At 44.4% G+C, this 24,842-nt stretch overlaps 2 protein-coding genes across 4 annotated transcripts in view; both read left to right on the top strand.

Annotated features, from left to right (window-relative positions):
* LOC307238456 (rho GTPase-activating protein 29-like) overlaps nt 1-4,624 on the top strand; it is a 42,128-nt gene extending 37,504 nt beyond the window's left edge. For all 3 annotated transcript variants that reach the window (XM_080011440.1, XM_080011441.1, XM_080011442.1), the window contains 3 exons: nt 294-529; nt 1,510-1,798; nt 2,032-4,624. In XM_080011440.1, the coding sequence (XP_079867566.1) occupies nt 294-529; nt 1,510-1,798; nt 2,032-3,156 (1,650 nt within the window). In that variant the 3' untranslated portion in view covers nt 3,157-4,624. The remainder of the gene's footprint in view (nt 1-293; nt 530-1,509; nt 1,799-2,031) is intronic.
* Nucleotides 4,625-8,566: 3,942 nt separating this feature from the next.
* LOC307238604 (retinal-specific phospholipid-transporting ATPase ABCA4-like) overlaps nt 8,567-24,842 on the top strand; it is a gene marked incomplete at its 5' end in the record, with an annotated part of 42,735 nt that continues 26,459 nt past the window's right edge. The window contains 14 exons of the mRNA XM_080011663.1: nt 8,567-8,632; nt 9,024-9,117; nt 9,954-10,095; nt 10,522-10,661; nt 11,842-11,969; nt 12,721-12,918; nt 16,117-16,206; nt 18,088-18,325; nt 19,003-19,142; nt 19,396-19,512; nt 19,694-19,891; nt 22,386-22,591; nt 23,690-23,866; nt 24,489-24,711. Coding sequence (XP_079867789.1) covers nt 8,567-8,632; nt 9,024-9,117; nt 9,954-10,095; nt 10,522-10,661; nt 11,842-11,969; nt 12,721-12,918; nt 16,117-16,206; nt 18,088-18,325; nt 19,003-19,142; nt 19,396-19,512; nt 19,694-19,891; nt 22,386-22,591; nt 23,690-23,866; nt 24,489-24,711 — 2,157 coding nt within the window. The remainder of the gene's footprint in view (nt 8,633-9,023; nt 9,118-9,953; nt 10,096-10,521; nt 10,662-11,841; nt 11,970-12,720; nt 12,919-16,116; nt 16,207-18,087; nt 18,326-19,002; nt 19,143-19,395; nt 19,513-19,693; nt 19,892-22,385; nt 22,592-23,689; nt 23,867-24,488; nt 24,712-24,842) is intronic.

The following is a 24,842-nucleotide window of genomic DNA, read 5'->3' as shown; positions in this document are numbered from 1 at the left end:
TAATAGATATATAGATATAATAGATATATGAATATAAATAATAGATAATTAGATTAGGATTTTATATTTTAATTGGGATAAGATGACATTGAAAATTTTGTCATTTGTTTTGTGTGAGCCCTTGAAAAAGAAAAAAAATTGTCTTTAAAAAAAAAAGTACCTGAAAGTCCTTGAATTTCATTTTCTAATGCCGGAATGAACCCTGATACTAATTATTTTCCAGCCTTCGGGTTTTCTTTCGTAGTTATTATTTGTTATTTACTGGATCCTTATGGTTCTCTGTCCCTCCTCAGCTTCCAGAGCCGCTCATCCTGTACCGCTACTACAACGACTTCATCGGCCTGGCCAAGGAGAGCCAGCGGGCGCAGGCGGAGGAGCCCGACGCTGCCCGGGCGCCGCAGGGCGGCGACAGTAAGACGGGCCCCGGTGTCCAGCTCAACCGGGTCATCTTCAAGATCCGGGACCTGCTCCGCCAGCTGCCCCCCGCCCACTACCGGACCCTGCGCTTCCTCATTGCTCACCTGCACAGGTATTTTAGGGTGGTGACCCATTACACACACACACACACACACACACACACACACACACACACACACACACACACACACACACACACACACACACACACACACACACACACACATAGAGCTGGGTTCTTTTGTTTTTGTTTCCTCCATACGTCTCCTCGTCAACAGATGAGCAAAACCTTCACATGTTTGGATTGCATAAGCTGACCAGGGGCCCCGTGGTTCCTCATAGCTCTGAGGAAGTTGCCCAAAGTGGACGTTGCTCATTTAGCTCTTCATGTGGCTGTGACTCTTGCACAACCACAACGCTGCTTTGTGGGAATGCGTAAGAATATTAGATTTTTCAATTATTCTTTCATTACGGCAATAATCCGCTTTCCTGCCTTTCGGGACTTTTGTGTGCTTAACTTTCACTGAAGTCATATTGTATTTTATGTGTAAAGTATTTTGGGGATGGGTTAATAAATACATAAAATTCATATTTCTTATGTATTATTTCAATAGATAAGTTGATAAAAATCACAGAGTGGAATGGATTATGTCATACCCGATTGGATCCGAGAGGAGAAAAAAAAAATCTTTATATACATTTCCGTTTCATCCGACATTGGCAGGTTAGAAAGAACAGCATTTTAGGAAGAGTTCGTAATTATTGGATCCGTTCCCATCCACAAAACACTAGACCCGACCCGGGTTTCTCTCACCCCTCGGAAATGCATCCGGTTGGTTCTGTGATAATTAAAAGTGACCTGGATATTTCTAAACAAAAAAATGGTCAGAGTCTTTCGGATCACTTTACCGTCAATAGTAAAATCTACCGCATTTGGTACTTGGCAGGTGATCCTATCGGCACCATCCGATTAATCGACTATTCGCTCATACCACCTGCTGATTATTCCAACATGACAAATGTGATTTTCAGCATTTGGGGACGTGACTGCCAAGAGGGGTCGAGTCACATCTGAGTTCCCTCTCCCCTCAGGGTGACGGAGCAGGCGGAGGAGAACAAGATGACCGCCAGCAACCTGGGCATCATCTTCGGGCCCACGCTGGTGAAGCCGCGGCAGACAGACGCCGAGGTGTCGCTGTCCTCGCTCGTGGACTACCCCTACCAGGCCCAGATGGTGGAGCTGATGGTGCGGCACTTCCGCAGCGTCTTCGACGTGTCGGCGCCGCTGCTGCCCTCCGGACAGTCCTCCCCCCGCCTCACCCCCCAGGAGAAGGAGCAGCGGCTGAGCCGGCACTCCACCTCGCTGATGGACATCAAGGAGGTGAGGCAGAGATGACCGTTGGCAGATTGGAGGAAAATCCTGGAACGATGTCTTTGTCTTAATGATCTGTGTATTACAAATAGACTTATGTCGTTTTTTAGATCCTTGCGGAACGTTCCTAATTTTAAGAAAGATATGACCTGAAACCGCGCCCAAACTGAGGTCTCAAGCATTGACTCAACACCTTCCCTGTGATCGCATTTAATGGTAATTTATCCTGTTGTTCCGAGCAGAGCGCCAAAGTGTACAAGAGACACTCGTCCGTCATCCCCTCGTCCCACATCCTGGACGAGGTGCGGGAGGTTCAACCCGGCGAGGACAGAACCCCCGTCGCCGCCCTCAACAGACTCAACGGCGTCCAAGCCTCCGGCTCCGCCCCGGACGTCCAGAGGTCCACGCTGGTGTTCGGCCGCCCCAGCGCCCACCAACCCGCCGCGGCGTCCTCCAAGGTCCAGCTCCGCAGCCAGCGCTCCCGCCTCACGTCCCGGCCCATCAGCATGCCGCTGGAGCGCCTGCCCGCGCCCGTCCAGGTCGCCGACGCTAAAGCTAACGCGACCGCCGGCCCCGCCGCCAGCACCATCCGGGAGGCGGCCGAGCCGGAGAAGCCCTGCGGCGCAGGCGGCTCCTCCAGGGTCAGCGCCTACTACATCACCCCCTTCGTGGACACGCAGGCCACGCAGCGGAGGACCTGGGACCGGGTCTACAAGCACTACAACATCACGCCGCGCACCGCCAAGATCGTGGCCAACCTTCCGCCCGCTGGCTCCGCAACGCAGGCCGCAAAGCCCGCGTCGGCTCCGTCCGGGCCCCTGGGCGCCGGCAGCGTCAGCACCATCTTCCCCAACAACCCCTACGCCGTCTCCGTGAAGCCCTCCTGGTCGTCCAGAAGGACTAACAACATGGACGCAGCGGCGGGGAACGAGTCCAACACGTCCAACGCCCCCCTCACGCTGAGGGCCCCACGGACTCTACAGCCCCCTCCGGGAACTTTCTACAAGCCCCCCGTCTCTGTCGGTAACCGGGCCAGGACTTTCTCGAACTGGACCACCGCTGTCACCACCACTACCACCAGTGCCTCCTCCCCCACCCACTCCACCACCACCGCCTCCACCTCCGCCTTCCAGACCCACGCCAGCTCCCCACAGACCCGGCTGCAGAACGAGGACTCGGGGGACGGCACCGCCACGGACCCACGGGCCTCTAGCCCCGCCCCCGTCCCCGCCCCACTGTCGCCCCTTCAGTCCCCGCCCCCAGGCAGCCCGGTGGACCTGAGCCCCAGCGAGGCCAAACCCGTCTACCAAAGACTGCGGCCGCGGCGGCTGCAGGAGCTGGAGCACAGAGAAGCCCATTTTGTCTAAAGCCAAAAATATTTCCTTCGGAAATAACGTGTAAATATAAATATGGTGTCTATTGGAAATTAAAAAAACAGCTTCCTTTCGTAACGTTGTGGGAGAGCGTGTGAGTGAGATGGAGATGTGGATGTGTGGAGACAAACTGTGAACGTTTCAAGTGTTTCCTTCTGTTACATGTTGAGTTTTAAAGGATCATATCGGTGTGAAACGTGGTTTTATATTTTATGTTTATGTATAATCTCCTATTTTTCGATTTGTATTCTCTATTTAGATCTCTATTTTCATTTTTGAGGAAATTTGACAAATATTTTCAAAGGAAATCTACATTAGAATTATCTCCTGGACTGGTCCCTCTGACAAACACATAAATACATCTTTTTTTTTTTTTTGTCAAAGTTACTTAATATTGCCATGTTTTTTATATTAATTACTTCTATCTCAAAGCCAGTGGTGATTTTGCCATTTAATATGTTTGTGAAATGTGCCAAAAATGTGTGTTCGGCTAAGTGGCGAAAAACCTCGGCTATGAACTATGAACATGAACATATATTTTGTCAAAATTATGTAATGTTGCCATATTTTGTATGTAATAACTCCATTAGAAAAGTGGAAAGCCATTGCTTTAACAAATAAAAACTATGGCAAAATTAAGTACCTTTGACAAAAAAATAAAAAATTAAACTATAATACTATCTGCCTATGAGCTACCATAATATATATTTTGTCAAATTTATGTAATTTTGTCATACTTTGTATGTATTTTTTCAGCTTAAAAGATGGAAACTCATACGAATGAGGTTCGTGTTGAAGTACCTTTGACTAGAAATGAACTAAAACACTATTTGACACTGATATGGTCCTTTAAAAGGATGTTCTCTCAAGTATTCAAAACACATTGTGTCAAAAACCAACTCATCATCTGTTCTTGTTTTATTTTATATTTCTCATAAACAACATTTTATCCTCAGAATTTGACTTTCCTGCCTGTAAGGAGTTCCAATCCCACGCCTGCCATTTTGTTTAAAATATGAATTGTATTATTTTTGAATACAGTTATATGTACAGTATGAAATGTTATTTTTTATTGTAATCACACGATGCACTTATTGTTCACCGGTTCCCGTTCTAACATCGCCTTTCATGTCGATTTAATGTCAAACTCTTTCAAATCTGACCGGACGATATCGTTTGGTATTCCGAATTTTAGGAATTCCTAGGAAGTGTCTTTTAACTTGATGTTTCTCATTGAAAAAAATATATTTATGCTTATTTTTTTTGTCCCTAAAGTTGTTCAGTTCAGCGTGACCTATAATTGGTACCTCAGCGTCCGCGTGCGAACACTATCTATCTGTTTACATTTAATGTTCATTTATACTCAGACTTTTCCAGTCATTTGAGTTAGTGCGACTATACCGCGAAAAGAAAGACATGCAACACTTCTTGCTGCCAATTAAAAGCATCTTATCTTATTTTACTTCTAATTTTGTGGCGGTTTTTATTGTAACCCTTTCAAATATTCACTCTAATCCGCAGGGTATTTTAATAGACTCTAAGCAATTCTTGGAATCTGAAATGTATTCGATTTTTTCTTTCAATGATTTTGAGCATAGTTTATTATAGTTTTTCAGTTTTTAACACATTACAAACATGCAACTACTGTTTACAAATTTAAAACAAAATGCATTCGACAAGACAAAAAGATAAGATACAATTCAAATAGGATAACATTACACCAGAAGAAAATATGTGAATAAAATAAGTATTAAAAAATGCAGAGGAAGAAAAAAATGAAATGAGCCTGAGAATCCTAACAAAATCAATGTGTCATAATTTCACCTATAATACAGTAAATACTATTACTCCTTGTCACATGATTAATATTAAGTATGAATGAATGGAGGAAAATTACAATAATTTCCCCCATTTTTCTACATACATCAATCAGCCACAACATTAAAACCACCACTAATAACCACTAATATTGTGTAGCTCCCCCTTGTGCCACCAAAGCAGCTCTGACCCGTGGAGGCATGGACTCCACAAGACCTCTGAAGGTGTCCTGTGGTATCTGGCACCAAGACGTTAGCAGCAGATCCTTTAAGTCCTGGAAGTTGTTGAGGTGGGCCCCCCATGGATCGGGCTTGTTGTTCCAGCACATCCCACAGATGCTCCATCGGATCGGAGCCTAACCCCGTCCATCCACATGATGTAGAAGAAAACGTGATTCATCAGACCAGGCCTCCTTCTTCCATTGCTCAGTGGTCCAGCTCTGATGCTCATGTGTCCATTGTCGGGCTAGACTTCCCTCCCCACACACAGCAATGAGCCTTGGGCGCCCATAACCCTGTCGCCAGTTCACCGGTTGTCCTTCCTCTGACCACTTTTAGTAGGTACTAACCACTGCATAGCGGGAACACCCCACAAGACCTGCTGTTTTGGAGATGCTCTGACCCAGTCGTCCAGACATCACAGTTTGGACCTTGTCAAAGTGGCTCAGATCCTTACGCTTGACCATTTTTCCTGCTTCCAACACATCAACTTCAACAACTGACTGTTCACTTGCTGCCTGAAATATCCCTCCCCTTGACAGGTGCCATTGGAATGAGATGAGCAATGTTATTCACTTCGCCGGTCAGTGGATTTAATGTCGTGCATGTATCATGTGCATGTGCCTGTGACCTCTTCTGTAAACCTGAACATTTATTAACAATCGATAAACCCTTGATTTTCCCCATTTTTTATGGCTTGCTTTGCTGTGGCAGTACAACGTCTATTCCTGCTCTTCAGGGCTGAGCTCCTCCAGCCCTCGTATCCCCACCCATGTAACACCGTAGTAACACCTTTATTTAGTCCCGTGGCTTTAAGCCCTGACGTGGGCTCTTTTTCTGGGGGGGGGTTTTTCGGCCTCAGATTCGACGCAGTGCTTTGCTTTGCTTCACACTAACGTCCTGCATCCAGCTCAGTCGCTTCAATTGGTTTTACTCCACAACCGTCAACAGCCTCTACGAGCCTCCAGATCCTCCAGTGTAATGGAAGCTTATGACGCTTGTGTCACCTGTTCTCCTGCTCCTCCTCCTGGGGCAAAAATAGTGACTCATCTGGGTCTTTAACTAGCGCTCGCCCCCCTAACACACACACACACACACACACACACACACACACACACACACACACACACACACACACACACACATAAATGCACACGCACACAGATGCACACGCGCGCACACACATGCAGACACATGCATACACATACACACACACACACACACACACATTAACAAATGTCTATATAAAGGTTTTCGTTGACCCCTCGTACAGGCCAATTGGACACCAAGGTTCCCCTTTGTTTTGCTGTTGATTCCCCATCGTCTACTGGGCACTGAGTACCTTGCTCAAGGGCATACACACTGGGCTTGGGGACTCAAACCCGCTTCTTATTAATCAGCAAGGTGGACCCCCCTCCCCACCACCTGCCCACGCCCCCACCCCTCTCCCTAGTTCTGCCTCAAAATGGATGACTGTTGTCTTTTTCCCCGGCCTGTCCCTTGTTGAGCTGCAGATTAGAGCAGATCAGATTAGCAGCGCTGACCTGGAGGTGGAGGTGGAGGAGGAGGCGGAGGTGGGGCAGAGGGAGTGGGCAGCTGGGAAATCTTCCACCCTCCACCCTCCTCCTCCGCCCTCCACCTGGCTTCATGTCCTCCGCCATTGCAGCTTGTTGTTTGTCCATTCCTTCCTGAGAGGTAAGGATCTGAATAATTATTTAATTTTAAAATGTGTTAGATAGTTGGGTGTAGAAAATGGATGTAGTTATGAGCACCCGCAGGTGGTGAAGGGGTCATGGTTTTGCACTATGGTTACACCATGGTTTTAGTACTGCCTTGCTTCTGTCAATATTGGAATTTAATGGTGCTGTTCTGAATATATTAATATATATATATATTATAAAATAAAATAATATATTATATTATTTTTATTTACTATGGTATTATTATTATTATTATTATTCTGTTTTTACATATTGTAATTATTATATATTGCTGTTTTATAATTTTGGATATCTTTTTTCCTTATATATTGCTGTATTACTGCAGTTATTGTTATTGTTTATTGCAGTATATTACTTTATGATGATATATATAGAGACACTAGATTCCTTTGTTTAAGCTTTTATTAACATGACTGAACTGTCTTGATAAACTGAAAGAGTTTGTTGTCATACTTTAGAATGTAGAACGATAGATAGACAGATGGATGTAGAGATGATGATCGATAGATAGATAGATAGATAGATGGATAGATGGATATATGGATAGATGATGGATGGATGGATGGATGGATGGACAGATACATGAATGGATAGATAGATAGATAGATAGATGGATATATGATAGATGATGGATGGATGGATGGATGGATGGATGGATGGATGGATGGATGGACAGATACATGAATAGATAGATAGATAGATAGATGATGGATGGATATATGGATATATGGATAGATGATGGATGGATGGATGGATAGATAGATAGATAGACTTTATTCCCTCCTAGAGAAAATTGCATATTATAGCAGCTCACATCAAAACTAATAGGCAAAATATTATTAATAACAATAATAATAATAATAACAACAACAACAACAACAACAACAACAATAATAATAATAATAATAATAATAATAAAACAATAACATTAATAATTATAATAATTATAATAATACTTATTAGAATACAATATACAACAATGTACAAGTGCCAGTGAACCTTGTGTTACTTGATGGTCTACACATCTGATCACATCTGGATGTTTGGAGTCTTACTCCCAGACGTGACCTGGGTGTGAGCTGGGTAATCACTGCTTCACCAGCCTTGATGTGCGTCAGATGCACAAGCACACGTTTCAGCCTCCTCCAAAACCTTTCCTCCTCTCCTCCCGCCACTTTTTTTTTCCTATACACACACACACACACACACACACACACACACACACACACACACACACACACACACCGACACACACACACACACAGGTGTTTCATTGTTTTGTATCCACGGGTCAGGGATAACTCCATGGGTCAACATGACGCTCCGGAAACAAATTACTCTGTGTATCCAAACAGTTCTGTTCAGGTTCCCGGCACAAATTGTTCCCAAAAGACAGAGAACAGAATGTAGCTGTTGTTGTTTTGTTTTTTTTCGAGATTACGTCTGTGACTTTGTCTGTTGTGTCACAACACACACACACACACACACACACACACACACACACACACACACACACACACACACACACATCATCAGAGTGGCGAATGATCAACGCCATTCATCCACTGATCTTCGGGATCGTTTTTGGGAACCTCGCCAGGTTTTTCGGGACCCGATGCCCCCTTCCAGGGGTGGAGCTGCCGAGCCATGAAGCCGGGCGGTCAGATCCGCCTCCTGCTGTGGAAGAACTGGACGCTGCGCAAGAGACAGAAGGTGCAAACACAACACAGGCTCCAAAAAAGCTCTTTTGGACCTTTGGATCATGTCGTCCGACAGTATTTCTGTTCTCACTGGGCTCATCAACATGAATTTTGTAAATAGAAGCGATCTGAAGGGTCTGCAGCCGGATTTCCCTGGACCTTTTTTTTATTTATTTACAGTTTTACAGTATTCGTTATGAAATGTTTTGCCATTATGATGAAGAACCATATATACAACGGTTCAACTTTTGGACTTTATTTGTTTTTGCTCTTCACTATAACTTTGCCTCGTGCTGTAAACGCGGCGTAGCGGTTTTCGGGGGTCAATCCCATAGAGAAGCGGTGGTTGGAATGTATCGTCTGGGGCTTGTCATGTCTCTCTGGAATGTGATTTGTGTTTTCAGAGCCGCTTCCTGGTGGAGATCCTGTGGCCCCTGGTGCTGTTCATTGGTCTGGTTTGGCTGAGGAACGCCAACCCGCTGTACAAACAACATGAGTGTAAGGAGACGGAAGGCTCACTCACTTGTTTCATTGCATTATTATTTATACTCAGTTCACGTTTATAATTTAGGTATTTTGCCGAGCAATCGTTCTCACCAAACGCTATCAAAACAGGGTTTATCAGTGGGTCAGCCGGTTGACCAATGGCCAGTTAACCAGTCAACCGGTTGACCAATGGCCAGTTAACCAGTTATTCAGTTAACCAATATCCTGTGAACCAATGGCCAGTTAACCAATGGCCAGTTAACCAGTTATCCAGTTAACAATGGCCAGTAAACGAGTTATCCAGTTCACCAATGGCCAGTGAACCAATGGCCAGTTAACCAGTTTGCCGGTTAACCAATGGCCAGTGAATCAATGGCCAGTTAAACAGTTATCCAGTTAACCAATGGCCGGTGAACCAATGGCCAGTTAACCAGTTAATCAATGGTTAGTTAACCAGTTAGCCAGTTAACCAATGGCCAGTTAACCAGTTATTCAATTAACCAATAGCCGGTGAACCAATGGCCAGTTAACCAGTTATCCAGTTAACAATGGCCAGTGAACCAATGGCCAGTTAACCAGTTAGCCAGTTAACCAATGGCCAGTTAACCAGTTAGCCAGTTAACCAATGACCAGTGAACCAGTGGCCTGTTAGTCAGTTAACCAGTTAACCAGTGAATCAGGCCAGTGTAGCTGTGCCTCTTTCTCTAGTTCTTTGCAGAGAAAAGCATGTGCGTTGTTTTCTAGCTCTAATTCCGTTTCCCCTCGCAACGTCTGAAATCTCTTCAACAAGACCAGAAAGAAGGAACTTTCCTCCATATTAACACATGCACCGTCTTCCATTCCTTCAGGTCACTTCCCCAACAAGGCCATGCCCTCGGCGGGCATCCTGCCCTGGATCCAGGGCATCTTCTGCAACGCCAACAACCCCTGCTTCCAGTACCCCACCAGAGGAGAGTCCCCCGGGGTGGTCTCCAACTACAACAACTCCATGTAGGTCTTCAGGGCTTTACCAGGACACGGTGTTTTAGTCTTTGCAGGAACGGACTTCTTTCACACTTCATCCCCAAAAATGCCAATACTGTGTGAATTGGTAATATTGCCCTTTCAACTGTTTCAATTTCTTACCTATATATTTTACTGCGAATACTTTAGAAACGTAACTTGAACAGTATGTGACTATGAAAATGTTCTATATGATGGCTGCATATCTAAACTACACACAGCAAAGAAGCCCCCTGTACGTCAACTTGGTTTGGGTTTACTGTGACCGTTGGATGGACCGCAGTGAAAGTCAAACCAAGGAACCCAGTGAATCGAACCCTTGACACACACTTTACGTCTGAGTCCAGATGTTGGAATGACGGAAATGACAGGTCAGCAGCCCACTCCCACAGCTTCCGATGGGTTCTTTTTCAGATTGGCTCGGTTTTACTCCGACGCCCAGGAGCTGCTGCTCAACAACATGGAGACCCAGCAGCTCGGACGGCTCTGGCGGGAGTTGTGCTCTTTCTCCAACTTCATGGAGACCTTGCGGAACAACCCATCTCTGGTCTCAGGTACATTACATTACATTACATTTAGCAGACGCTTTTATCCAAAGCGACTTACAATCGTTCAAACACTGACGGACGCAGCCATCAGGAGCAATTAGGGGTTAAGTGTCTTGCTCAAGGACACTACAGCATGCTAGCAGGAGGAGCCTGGGATCCAACCAGCAACCTTTAGATCACTAGACCACCAGCTCTACCGCCTGAGCTACCATCCCCGATATTATCCCCGGTATTATCAGGCTATCTGGCAATAGCCTCCTTTATCCCCCAAAAACCAAACCTTTTGTTGGGCAAAGACCCACCCTCTTCCTAGATATTCCTTCCCTGTCTGGTTGTTTCATTTAGGTTCCGCTGCCATGGTGGAGTACATTTTATAAAGTGGACAAATTAATCCCTTGCCGATACTAAACCAAAAACATTAAAGAGAACCTTTGACAAATCTAAAATATAGATAGACTAGGAGATTAGTCAGACTAACAGAAAAACAGCATTTCTTTGGTCAATAGATTTTGCCATTAAGCAACTGTCCAATGCACTGAAGCCATTGGCTTTATGGAAATGCACCTTGTGTCTAAAGTGTGCTTCTGCATTCCCTCATATTTAGAGATTTTCTTCATGTTGTTTTCTGTATTGCACTATTCGGATGGGATCTAATGTAGTAATGTTATTATTATTATATTATACTAAGACATTGTGTTTGTGCTGCCTGTGAATGTATGAACCCCTTCAAGGCAAGGGCAAAAATAGGCCTTTCTCTTTCTCTTTCGCCTGTTTTTCACTCGTATCAAACACGCTTTATCTCAAATACTATAAATGGCACAAGTATGGTGCACAGCTTTAAATATCAGTGAGAACAGCAGCATTTTGACTAACGGGTCAGAATTCAGAAAAAAACAGTTATGCTCAAAATTTATACACCAAAATTATCCAGAATAATCAACTTGTTTTATCCTTAATGATTATTTTAGCATTTATCCCCCTTAAATTAAAAAATTGGATGATTCTGACCTTGGTGAACTGACAGTGGTACCACTCCTAGAACACAGAATCCCTTTCAATCAGTCTGGCTACCGAACATTCCATCCCCTCCGTCCATTCTCTCTTCCCGTATCATTCTCCTCCTCACGTAATGTACTGTCCATCTGTCCGTCTGTCTGTCTGTCTGTCTGTCTGTCTTTCCATCCAGGCCACGGGCTAAAGGTGGAAGACATTCTGAAGGACGACGAGGACCTGACATCCTTCCTGCTGCGGGACGCCGGCCTGTCGAACTCGGTGGTCTACCAGCTGGTCCAGGCCCAGATCCGGCTGGAGCAGGTTGGAGCAGGGGATGATGGGATGTATGATGGATGACGGGATGAGTGAGGGATGTTATAGAGGGCCACCTCGCTCTCTCTTAGTCAGTATTAAGATTGAGGGAAATCATTTCACTACGAATACCGAACACAAATGACGCACTTCCTCCTATTCCCTGGATTGTAGTTTTGCAAAGTTATGACCCACATCTTCCTGTTCAGGGTCCTGTGGGACCAGGGGCCCTATCCCAGTTTACTATGGGTGTAAGCAGAAACATGCTATCCACAGTTCCATGTTCTTCCCCTGGTAGACAATTGCTTTAAAATAGTTCAGTGAATGGTGGAACGAGCTCCACCGTTCTGTCGGATTCGCTGATTTGCTTCCAATCCTTGGTCATAGACTGACGATCCATCTATTCAGACATCTGGACTCATCTATCTCATATCTTCTCCACCTCTATCACATACGGATCTCCACCCCCCTTTACTCTTCTCTACCTCTATCTCCTATGGATCTCCATCCCCCTTTATGCGTCTCTACCTCTATCTCACATGGATCTCCACCCCCCTTTTGCTCTTCTCAACATCTATCCCATAGCGATCTCTAACCCCCCTTCACAATAAAAAATATATCTCTGACTAAAGCTACCTATTGTTATGGAAGGTTCGCTGAGGAAATACAACCTGTTTGAGGGTTTGACAACACAACTTTGACTCTTGCTCCCTCTAAATGGTACACAAGTCACCATCAGCCTCTTCCACTCCTCTCCCAGTTTGCCTTTGGCATCCCGGACCTGCAGCTGAAGGACATTGCGTGCAGCCAGGCTCTGCTGGAACGCTTCCTGGTCTTCCCCAGCCGCAGGGGTCTCTTCGGGGTTCGCAACGCTATGTGTGCCCTGCCCCAGGCCCGGCTGCAGAGTATCGAGGACATGCTCTACAACAACCTTGACTTCTTCAAGATCTTCAGACTGGTCAGTGTCGCCAATTCCTAAATGGGTGAAGAAACATTCTGACATATCCAAGATATTCTAAATATCTTCTGAAATATTCACAAATTTTTATTGCGGGTCGTGCGTCTTGAGCCTGTTTTTTCGTTTGTTATATTTTTGTTTGTATCAGATATTGGAGAATTTAATTGGAGAATAAACATGATTCTCCAAAATTGAATATCATAATATAATATATATAATATAATATATAATTCTCCATAATTTGAAAATAGCAGTTATTTTGAAAGTTTTTGTGTTTGTGCCAGTAGGGAAAGGCTTTGGTAGAAAGAAAGAAAGAAAGAAAGAAAGAAAGAAAGAAAGAAGTGTAAAGAGTAAGCCAATGGGTCACAAGAAGAGTTGCAGCAACCTCTCACCTAATTCTACACAGTATTAGTCGTCATATTTAAATAACAAAAGCACTTAGTGACATATTGTGAAACTGCTGACCCAGATCCATGACTTGCTGCACTGTGGCCTGAAAAAATGCACATTCTAATGCCTTGCTCAAGAGCATCTGAAACCATGTGTGAAACAGGAACAAGGGTCGGGCTTGTTTTCATTTCTGTGCCTCCGCGGCGGCACAGAACAGGAGGCTAAAATGCTGCAGAATATACTTGGTGAACCCAGTACACGACCGGGTTGAATTACAGAGCCAGTCCAAGCTGTGGAACCAGTTTCTGCTCTGCAGGATCTTGGCACGGTGGCAGAGCTTATGATTTATAAAAAGAGTCGAGTGGAGACGCCGACACCTGGCTGGTTTCAGCTTGGTCTTCCAGACCTGCTGACCCAGGAGGGGGGATCCTGAGACCTAGCGCTGGATTATATATAAAGCCTGACGGTCATTCAGCCAATACTGCTTCAGCATTGTGCGAGGTGGAGGATATAACCTACAAACTTTAACCATAGCAATGTACCAATCTAATTTTACCACCAATAACAATTGATGTTTCATCACTCTCCTTTGGCTTTTGACACTTTTCTTCTTGTACACAAGTGTCTATCACCCCTTGTGTCATTGGGTTAAGTGGTGCAACGGCTGCAGGAACGTTTCAGAACTTTCGGGATTTTTCGGGACTCTCTGGACTTTCCAGTCCCCAACTATCGTCCAGAGTTAGTGTGAAGTGTGACTCTCCCATGAGCCGGTAAAGGAAGTTTGCCTTATTAATCAATTAACTTATTTCATTATTATTAATATTCGGAATGGGAAACAATCGACCAAAACACAGCTCTGTGTCAGTGTTGGAGTTTAGACCAAGTAGCGAATCAGGTGATTTGCTTATGTTGAGGGTGGCTCCATCCTTATCCCTCATGGCCTATTTCTCTAATGGGCTTAGCCCTGCCTTTCCAGCCTATCCAGTCTGTACGCCCTGCGGTGCCAACTTTGAAGTAGCGACGCTCTGCACAATGTAATTACCCAGCGCGTGCCAGGCTGCAGCACTGGCAACCACACCTGGAGGCCTGGAAAGCTGAATGGAGCAATCACAACATGGCAGCTAGAAAGGGGAAAGACGCCTTTGTTTGAGGTGTGACCTCAGTCACCATATGACAACACAACACTGAGACTTATAAATAACTCAAACCAGCAACGATGCAAACCGGAGTTTACTATATTTGTGTAATTGCCGTTCGATTGAGTCATTTCCAGAGTAGTGTTTGGGAAAGGTCAATGTCACCAAAAGCGACATTAGGTCATAGTTTTCCTGCAGGAAGATATTTGCTGCTGGCCCCATTTGCGCCATTAGTGTTAAACCCCCTTATCCGAATCAGAGCAGCGGATTCCTGACCTCTCCCTGCTGACCTCCTCCTCTTACTCCCCACTTCACCCATTTCACCGCTCCCTCCATTTCCATTCCATTCCATTCCTCCATTCCCCCACCCCTCGATCCATCCTGTCCCATCCCCTCCATCCCCCCCATCTCTCCATCCCTCCATCCCTCCATCCCTCCTGCCCCATTCCCTCCTTAGCTCATTGAAATGCAGGGGCGAGGAATGTAAGAGGAAGGATATCTCCCGCTGCTGTTTGTCTTGGCGGCCGTGGCCCCGGCGCAGGCGTAACGCCTAGCGCTCAGCGGCCTCGGCCTCCAGCGCGTGAAAAGATAAAAGTGGCGGCGGGGAGCGAGCACGATGATGGTCGATGCCGTCACAGAGCCCTAAACAGAGCTTTTTAGCTTTCGGTTCAGGTTCCACAAGCCGATGGGACCAGAGCGGCTTCACTCGGACTGTAGCACAGAAAGCACCGGAAAAGTTTGTCTTTGTTACCTTTTTAAATTCAGTTTAGTGGAAACCGCTTATTATGATCAAAAAGCATAGGGCAGAATCATTCCTATACAAATGCTGTTTCAAATATTTAACTTATAGTAATCAAGTACTCTGCTTGCAGTGTTCATTTTGGGTCTTTTCATACATGAAAACATACGGAATCTTTTTTTCAAACCAGGTAATTCTATAAAACCGGCTTGCCGGTTTTACAGCCCACCCAAGGATTTTCTTACAATTTTTACACTTTAAATCCCATCCGACAATTATTTTAAGTTTAAAATGTATTTGAGACTGATAGCTCGTAAAAACAGGCAGGTGTCGAGCAAAATGCGTAATGGAGCGGGAGCGGTCCCCTTTTCCCATTTCTCCAAAAAAAAAAAGTAAAGTTAATAAAAACTGTTTTTATTTAACATGTATTTATTTTCCTCCGTTTCGTAATTGAGCGAAACAAAAAAGCCCCATACATCTCCCGTGCCAGGCTCAGCAGAGCCATCGATACCATTAGATGGTAATCTGCATGCGAAATAAAGAAAAATAAAAAACATTTGGTTATAATAATCACGCGCTTAAAGTGATCCATTTGACCCGGACAGACGTGATCACTATAAGAGGTTTCTTCTGTACCTTTTGTTATAATTGCCCTGTGACGCAGAATCAGAACCAGTTTATTCGGACGAGAACATTTTCTTTCATGAGTCATTTGGTAAAGATTTGTGCATTAAATGCCTTTACAGTCTAAAAAAATGTATACACAAATAAAATATATCAAATAGCCTCATAAATATACAAATAGAGTGAAAAATAAAGAACAGAAATAGCCACATATATAAAATATAGACAATATACAGTGTGATTTTTTTTAACACTTTTTTTTCACAAGTTTATGAGTACTGACCAGATGTCTTTTGTTTTATGACCCAGATGCCCCAGGTGATGGACACAAGCTCGGAGGGGATTGACCTGCTCTTCTGGGGTCGGGTTCTCAAATCGCTGTCGGAGAAGATCCAAGTGGTAAGTGCTCCAAAGTGCTCCAGTTCATCCCCCTTTCTTCTCTTCTCTTCTCTTCTCTCCTCCGATATTTTTAGACAGAAATCAGGAAACTGAACCTTTTCCACAGATGCCCATTTGCTCACAGAGGAAACTGAGTGATGGGTGCAACTGTGTGTGTGTGTGTGTGTGTGTGTGTGTGTGTGTGTGTGTGTGTGTGTGTGTGTGTGTGCGTGTTTATGTTAGGGATTGGAATTGGCAGGGAACTTCTGATTCAATATTATGGAATTCAATGCAATGTAGCTGCCAATTTTAGTGCAATTCCAGCTACAATTGAATAGGGTTGGATATCAAAATGGCCAAAAACATTCCAATGCTGAAAATTACATTATATTATGAGTTGTATACATTTTATAATTGTTTAATTTTTTTCTTACTCCAGTCCCTGTGCATGTTTTGAATCAAAACAGGTTATATGTTTTACATATACAAATAAATAAGATACAATATAATATAATATAATATAATGTAATATAATAAAATATAATAATATATTAAAAAATACAATCATAAGATAGTAGAATATATATTAAATAGAACAAAATAGACCTTCAGTGTTTCCCTCTCAGTTAACCTGGTGCTAATACTCGACCAATTTGTTTGCCAAACAACTTACTTAGAGGTCAAGAGAAAGGGAAAGAGATTGTACAAGAGATAATAAGTTCAGACAAACACAAACACATTTAACCTTGTTTGAACACACACACACACACACACACACACACACACACACAATGACGCGAGTGTGTTTCTGCACGTTTACTGTACATCCCACGAGGGAGTGTATCCTAGTATCCTCAGTATCTTGGCCAGGGGTGACATAGAGAGAGAGAGAGAGAGAGAGAGAGAGAGAGAGAGAGAGAGAGAGAGAGATTCATACATACATACACATTCCTTGGAGGTGACATATCCTGTAGGTGGGACCGCCCTCTCACCGTGGTGACAGAGAGACTAGCCAAGTGTGTGTGAGTGTGTGTGTGTGTGTGTGTGTGTGTGTGTGTGTGTGTGTGTGTGTGTGTGTGTGTGTGTGTGAGTGTGTGTAACAAAAAGTGAATATTGAAATAAAGTGCAGGGTGTGTTCTGTGCGTGCCGCTGCATGTATGGTTCACAGGAGTTCATGCAAAGACACACATCCACCGGCTTTGATGATGACGGTCACTTATCTATATACAGAATATACAGTATATATGGCATATAGAATATATTTTAACAGCAGTTTTTCAATTGTTCTGTTTTTAATTGAGGTCATCTTCGTTCATTTGTATATATATATTTTTTTCACTGCAATGTTTCCATTCTTTGTTTTCATTTTTACGCTAAAGCAGTTTGTCTGTGTTGTTATGACAAACATCCAGTTTTGTGAGACTTTTTGTCAGACGAACGGATGCAGATACAGTCCACGCTGTCACGCAGAGGAAGTGGTGTTCGTTGCGTCACTGGGAGGATATTTAGTCGTCCCTGGACGATCCCTGTCACTGGAGGAAGGGAGCAGGTTTCTCTCGAACAGTTTGCTTATCTTACAGAGGTGTTCACTTGTTGGGCTTATGCATCAAAGTTCACATGGCAGCCTCGCCGTCTCAGATGATCTTGGCAGTACTACTTGTCTTCTTTTTGACGGATTTGGGTAAAAACCCATTTGTAAATAAGTTTTTGTTCTATGTATCTATGAATCTATGTATGTATGTATGTATGTATGTATGTATGTATGTATGTATCTATCTATCTATCTATCTATCTATCTATCTATCTATCTATCTATCTATCTATCTATCTATCTATCTATCTATCTATCTATCTATCTGTCTATCCAACTAACTAGCCAATAATTTGTGGTTGTATACCTAGCTGATGGAGCGTAGCAGTGGCAGGGATCTCCTGAAGGCGGTGTCCCCTCTGCTCCGCCCCGGGGGTCCGTCCTCCTTCACCGAGCTGATGAGCACCGTTTCGAGCTTGTTCTGCGGCTACCCGGAGGGCGGGGGCTCCCGGGTCCTGTCCTTCAACTGGTACGAGGACAACAACTACAAGGTGTTCCTGGGAGTCAACGGCACCAAGAGCCGGGACTACGTCTACGACCGGGACGCCAGTGAGTTGTAGCGGGGAGGAGGGTGGAGCTCAATTGAGAACTATATCTGCTGTTTGTTAAATAACATGCTATGACAAGTGGGGAGGGGGGTTTGTAATATTGGAACGTAAAAGTATTAAACAGCAGAACCTATCCACTGAAATGGACATTTCGGTATGTTTTTTATGTTGATTGATTGACAGCCTAGAAGATCATCTTGTCCCAGAAGAATGGGTTGAACCAGGGGGTCCAAAAAACCTTTTAATGGTGTAATTAGGTTACACATAATAAAATTATATTTTGATATGTTTATATTCAAATATTATATATTTATAATATTCAAAATAGAAACAAAATAACAATTCAATTTTTTCTTTATGAAAAATAAATACTCTATGTATACTGTATATAACATTTTCCTACAATTCCCTCACAGACCCCTAGGGGACCACGGACCTCAGTTTGAGGACCCCTGAGTTAAATCCACTCTTGAGGGCCTCTGAGCAGGATGAAACAAACCATGAGATGTATTAGTGGCCTGTGGTCGGATCTGTTGAAACCAGACAAATGACCCAAAAGTCCCGAGAACCCATATGCCCATTGGAACAAATGACAAGTTACTCTTCATCAGATTCTGTAAATAAACCATTGAAAAAATTAAAATAACCCTCCTTCAACCTCTGCCCCTTCCCCTCCAGCTCCCTTCTGCAACGCCCTGATGGAGACGCTGGAGTCCAACCCCGTCACCAAAATTGTGTGGAATTCAATCAAGCCCCTGTTGATGGGAAAGATCCTGTACACCCCCGACTCCCCCGCTGCCCGCCAGATATTAAAAAGCGTAAGAGAGTCCACCGCCAGTCCAATGCCCCCTCTATGTAATTCTGTCTCTCCATTGCGCCGTCATATCTCTATCTGTATTTCCTCGATGCTGTCCTTAGAATTCCAGTTGTAATGAACATTTAGTGGAACAGAAAGGTACATCCCATCATCTCATTGAACTCGTGCCCTCTGAGCGGAACGGCCTAGAGCGTTGATAATCGTTGGAAAACAGCAGATATCATTGAATTCAGTGTGGACTGTGCTTGGTTCAGGCCAACACAACCTTTGAGGAGCTGGAGAGGCTGCAGAACATGGCCAGGTCCTGGGACGAGCTGGGACCTCAGATCTGGAACTTCTTCCACCACAGCGTCCAGATGAACATGATCAGGGTAACACCAGCACAAACCATCCTCTCCACCCTAAAGTCACCCCAAACACACATGTACTCAGACCAACGCCATACATTACATCATATCATGTAGACCGGCTCTCAGGAACGATGAGATGAACAAGTTATCAGAAGGGGCGGGTACTCATCCTGGAAGCTACAATCTCCCAATCTATTCTCAGGACACCTTGAGGAACCCCACCGTGATGGACTTTCTGGACAAGAGTTTGAACGGCTCTGAGTTGTCCACCGGAGACATCCTCAACTTCCTGTACAACGGTCCGGAGACGGAGCGGGACGAGTGCATGCACAACTTCGACTGGAGGAACATCTTCAACCTCACCGACCAGCTCGTACGCATGTTCAACCAGTATGGAGAGGTGAGCTGCAGGAGGTCTTCCTATCCGTCTGTCGGCGCACCCCTGCTTTCCCACTGCCCCGTTGGGACTTTGAGAGCGGAGGACGTTCTCAACGAGGTTTTCCCATAATTCCTGGAATTCCCAGCTGCTTCTGAGGTGTTTTTTTTTTTTTTTTCCTCCAAGGGCCCCACACAATCTTCTGGACGGGAGGCATCAGGTCTTCCTGTTTCTCTCCCGGCGGATCGTAGCCATTCCTCTCCCTTTGAAACTTATTGGTCCACTTAGCACGGCCATAGAAAGCCTCTACTGGGCGGCCGGGCTGAAAGGCAGGAAGAACAAGTCTACTGTCATCCCCCCTCCCGGGGCAGTCTTTGTGGGGCCGGTGATTAAGTGGAGAGTGGGTGGGAGTGTACCACCCCCATCCCTCCACTTTGCCCCCCCGTCTCCCCCGTCCCCACCACCACCACCACCCGTCTCCCGGCTCAATGCTGTTTTAATGTATGGCCCCAGCATTTTATAAGACCCCTGCAAGGCCCGGATAAAAGGGTGCAAATCGCTCTTTCCATTCATCCCCTCCATCCATTTCCATAGGTTGTGTTTATCTGTCGGGGATGCTCCGTAATCGATTTAAGGGTGGGAGCGAGGGGTGGGGGTCTTGAAAAGAGAGCAATCTGCGCTTTGATTCATGGTTCGTCCCAGAGAACAAACAAACCCTGGTGCTTTAGCCAATTAGACATAGCTGTCAGATAGCGTTTCGGCCATAGCATCGGTCCGGGGTGTATTTCTTAGACCCGAGGCCCATTGGAACCTACGCATCCTTGAGGGGACCACTTCTTTTTTGTTGTTTTGCGGGGGTGGGGGGGGGGGGGGGGATGTTCTCTCATCCCAGGACTAAGTGAGTGTTATTGTGTTTGATGGATGTATGGTTCTACAGAGATGAATGGGAAGCGCTCCCCAGCCTCTCTTTGAGCGCTTCCAGGGTATTGTACAGTAAAATGAATGGAAACATTAGACATGCTTTACATGGAGTCCAAGGGAGGAGGAGCGGAGTGGGAATTTCACAGGACAGTTGTGTTTGTTTTGGGGTGTATGTGGATAAACAGGGACATTTTTTGCTATATGCGGACTATGCGGTTGCATAGCGCCCCCAAAGCCACCAGGGGGCTCCAAGCTGCCATTTTAGCCTTTTTTCCTGGGGAAATCTGTGTTTGACGAACTCTCGCTAATACTGGCAAGCTTCCGGTACACCCCAGGACTTGACTTCCAGACGAATCCGTAGGTGTGTAGCATGTCATGCTATCTCGCTGGGAAGCGGCCGTAACGTGGCTCCAAACTCGGCGATCGTTTTTTGACAACAGTAAATGGGCATGGCCGTTTTGAAACGAGTCCCTTGACCTCTCACACCAAGATATCTGAATGAAATTGGGCTCATTAGAACCACAAGAGTCTCACCTTTACAGCCATGCCTGACATATGTCAGCTTCCTAGGGTATGTTAGCATCAGGGTCCTAAACACACCGGTTTCTGCATGCAGTTAAAGGCAGTTATTTTGCCTTTTTTTTCTTTTCCCTATTTCTGCACACTGTGGAACCGTAACAGTCATGGAATTGTCAAAAAATGCTGAGACTCTTGTGAATCCAAAGAGCCCAATTGCGTTCATGGGTGATGAAAGATGTCCGAGAGTAACCGTTTCAATGTGATGACAGCATTTTTTAAATCTTGACCGTACTGTATAAAATGACCTATTGTGACCTCTAGGATAAGCGCAGCCTCTTGAAACTCTAGACCGAGAATCTAGACACCTAGACAACTCAGAAAATGCATGGGATGTCCAGGTAACTTGAAGAAAAGTGGGTTTTTCTGAGCCATTTTCAGAAAATAGTGCTCGTCAGAGAAGAATGGGGGAAAAGGGGGAAAAATCCCAACAAAAGACCACCTGAAGACCTCATAACCTTGAAAAACACCTTAGAAAACTTCTCCTTCTTCTGAAATGAAGAATGCATAGAATGAAAAAAAAAAATCAAGTCATAAAAGTGACAGTGCAGTGCAAGAAATTAATATTTGGTTTAGTAAAAGGCAGTGAAAGTCTTCAGCCTTGATTTAAAAGAGGTGGGAATTGTTGTTTGGGCCCCCGAACAACATTAAACATAGGGCCCCCAAAAATCTACAAATGGCCCTGTGGGTGAATGAATGGATGTGTGCTTACATACATTTGTGTGTATTTTAGAGCTGTTATTTCCAACCTGGGGTTGCCAGAGATTACAGGAGGATCGTGAGGCCTTGGAGGCGTTGGTTTTGAGGCATGTGCATAAGCCCATGTGAGCACGGCGAGAACACGCAAACTCCACACAGAAAGGCCCCTGATCGGGAGATAACCCACATGACCACGGTGCCAAGAGCGTCCCAGGCGGGAATCAGTCCCAGGACCTTCCCGCTGTGAGGCAGCAGGGCAACGCACGGTGCCAACGTACCACGTCTATCTTATCTTATTTCCTCCTCCTCTTTCTGTCCGCAGTGCATCAACCTGAACAAGTTCCAGGCGCACAATGACGAGTCCCAGATGAGCCACCAGGCCTTGTACCTGCTGGAGCAGAACAAGTTCTGGGCCGGGCTGGTCTTCCTGGACCTGTACCCCTGGACCACCAGCGTCCCCCCGCACCTCAAGTACAAAATCCGCATGGACATCGACGCAGTGGAGCGCACCAACAAGATTAAAGACAGGTGGGTCTACCGCTGAATGGATTGATTGATCGATTAAACGATTGATCGATTTGCTGACTAATTGATTAATCGATTGATCGATCGATTGACTGATTGAAGCAAAAGTAAAATTGCTTCCTCATAAATGGGATATAAGTAAATATCAACCATTTCAAAATACTACTCGAGTAAATATCAAATGGATCTGGTTTAAAGTATACATCTGAAACATAAATCTGAAGTCCAAGTAAACCTTTTTAGAACCATGTATTCACTTGAGTCACATTTAAGATACTTTTGACTTTTGATACTTGATAAATTCATAATTAATTATAAATTCATTATAAATTATAATAATTTATATAATAAATTATATAATTTATAATGCATAAAGATTTTGAATGTTTGATCAAATATAGAATATTTTGTAATAATTTAAGAACGTCTCTAAAATATACTAAATATATTTTGGATCCAATCTCATCCAAGCTCCACTGCTTTATTCTTTGGAAAAGCCAGCCGTTTTGCAATATTTGCTCAATACTCCCACACAAAGTGTTCTCTTGTTTCTACTCTGCCCTTCATGTTCTGTTCACAATCAGCTGCTGTGTCCACAGCCCCAGGGACGAGTGCCGAGCTGTGCATATAATATCTATGGATGGTTTACGAGTAGAAAGTTTATAAAGCTGTTTATAGATTATATACAGTGTAGATATTTTATATATAGATAGTTTGTCTGTAGATAACTTATTTGTGAATAGTTTATAAAGCTGTAACAGAGCCAGCGAGGGTCCTCCTGCTTCATAAATGGAATAATCAGGGATTTGCCTGATCCACTTAGAGGGAAAGTAAAGTGTGTGTAGAGCGTGTGTAGAGTGTGTGTATGCTGTGTGTGTGTGTTCAAAGCCCTCGGGTCTTTAGGGACGGGTCATTGTTGCACTGTTGTTGTTTTCTGCGTTGGAGACAAAACAAAGCATTGTGTTATTCCATTGGGATGAATGATTTAGTCTCTGCATTTTGAACTAAACTGGACAAGTCCATTAATAGCGTATTTTTATATTTAGCGTATTTTATTTATATTCATATGTAAAGTATGTATATATACGCTCCCTGCTGCAGGTACTGGGACCCGGGCCCCAGGGCCGACCCCATGGAGGACCAGCGCTACCTGTGGGGGGGCTTCGCATACCTGCAGGACATGATTGAGCACGGGGTCCTCAAGCTCCACACGGGACACGACTGGCCCCTGGGGGTCTACGTGCAGCAGATGCCCTACCCCTGCTACGTGGACGACCTGTAAGACACAGAAACACAATCAGCAACGTCAGATTACAAATCCCAGAATTCCATTCCATTCCAAACGGCAACCAGAAATAAATGTGGGATTTTTAAAGCAAAATTTAAAAAAAATTATTTAGCAATTGTTTGGATCACCACTTTAATATAGCCTGAATGTGTACAGTTTGCGTAGGTCTAATTTAGCTTCACTCCTTAGAAAAGCATGATGAAGTGCAAACGTTAAAATACCAATTTGACTTTTACTGACTTAATTTAGCCTTTCTGTACAAAACTTTAATTTGTTTTTTAGCGCACAGGTGACAGAATGACTATTTGGGTATTTAATCCCCAATTCATAGTGATTTATTCATAGGCCTTGCCACACATTTCAATACTTCTTGTGCAATTAGTAAAATGAAAATTAACAAATTTACCTCAATTGAAATGAAGCCTCAGTTTTACATTTGTGTATTAAAAAAAGAAAATATATATATATATATATATATATATATAAAATTAAGAATATTTCTTAAAGAATTAAAATCATTTAACAATGTTATTGTCTCCAAACCTCTGTCTGGGATCCCTTGTGACAATTGAAAAGCAAGACCTGATGGTGTGTCCACGTCTTGTCCTCCAGCTTCATGATCACCCTCAACCGCTGCTTCCCCATCTTCATGGTGCTGGCCTGGATCTACTCCGTGTCCATGACGGTGAAGAGCATCGTGCTGGAGAAGGAGCTGCGGCTCAAGGAGACCCTGAAGGCCATGGGGGTCTCCAACGGGGTGGTGTGGTCCACCTGGTTCATCGACAGCTTCACCATGATGACCGCCAGCACCGCCCTGCTCACCTCCGTCATCATGGTGAGGAGGACCGGGAAGTCACAATGGAAGTTTTGGTTTTTGGTGGCCTACACACTTTGAGGGTTCAATTGTATTTTTTTTTTTTTAGGGTGTGATAGCAACCTCTAGTGGAGGCTTTTCAGAAGGACGAT

This window comes from Zeus faber (assembly GCF_960531495.2).
Source record: "Zeus faber genome assembly, chromosome: 12".
Taxonomy (NCBI): domain Eukaryota; kingdom Metazoa; phylum Chordata; class Actinopteri; order Zeiformes; family Zeidae; genus Zeus; species Zeus faber.
The sequence above is the reverse complement of the archived record's forward strand: the minus strand, read 5'-3'. Positions and strand labels throughout refer to the sequence as shown.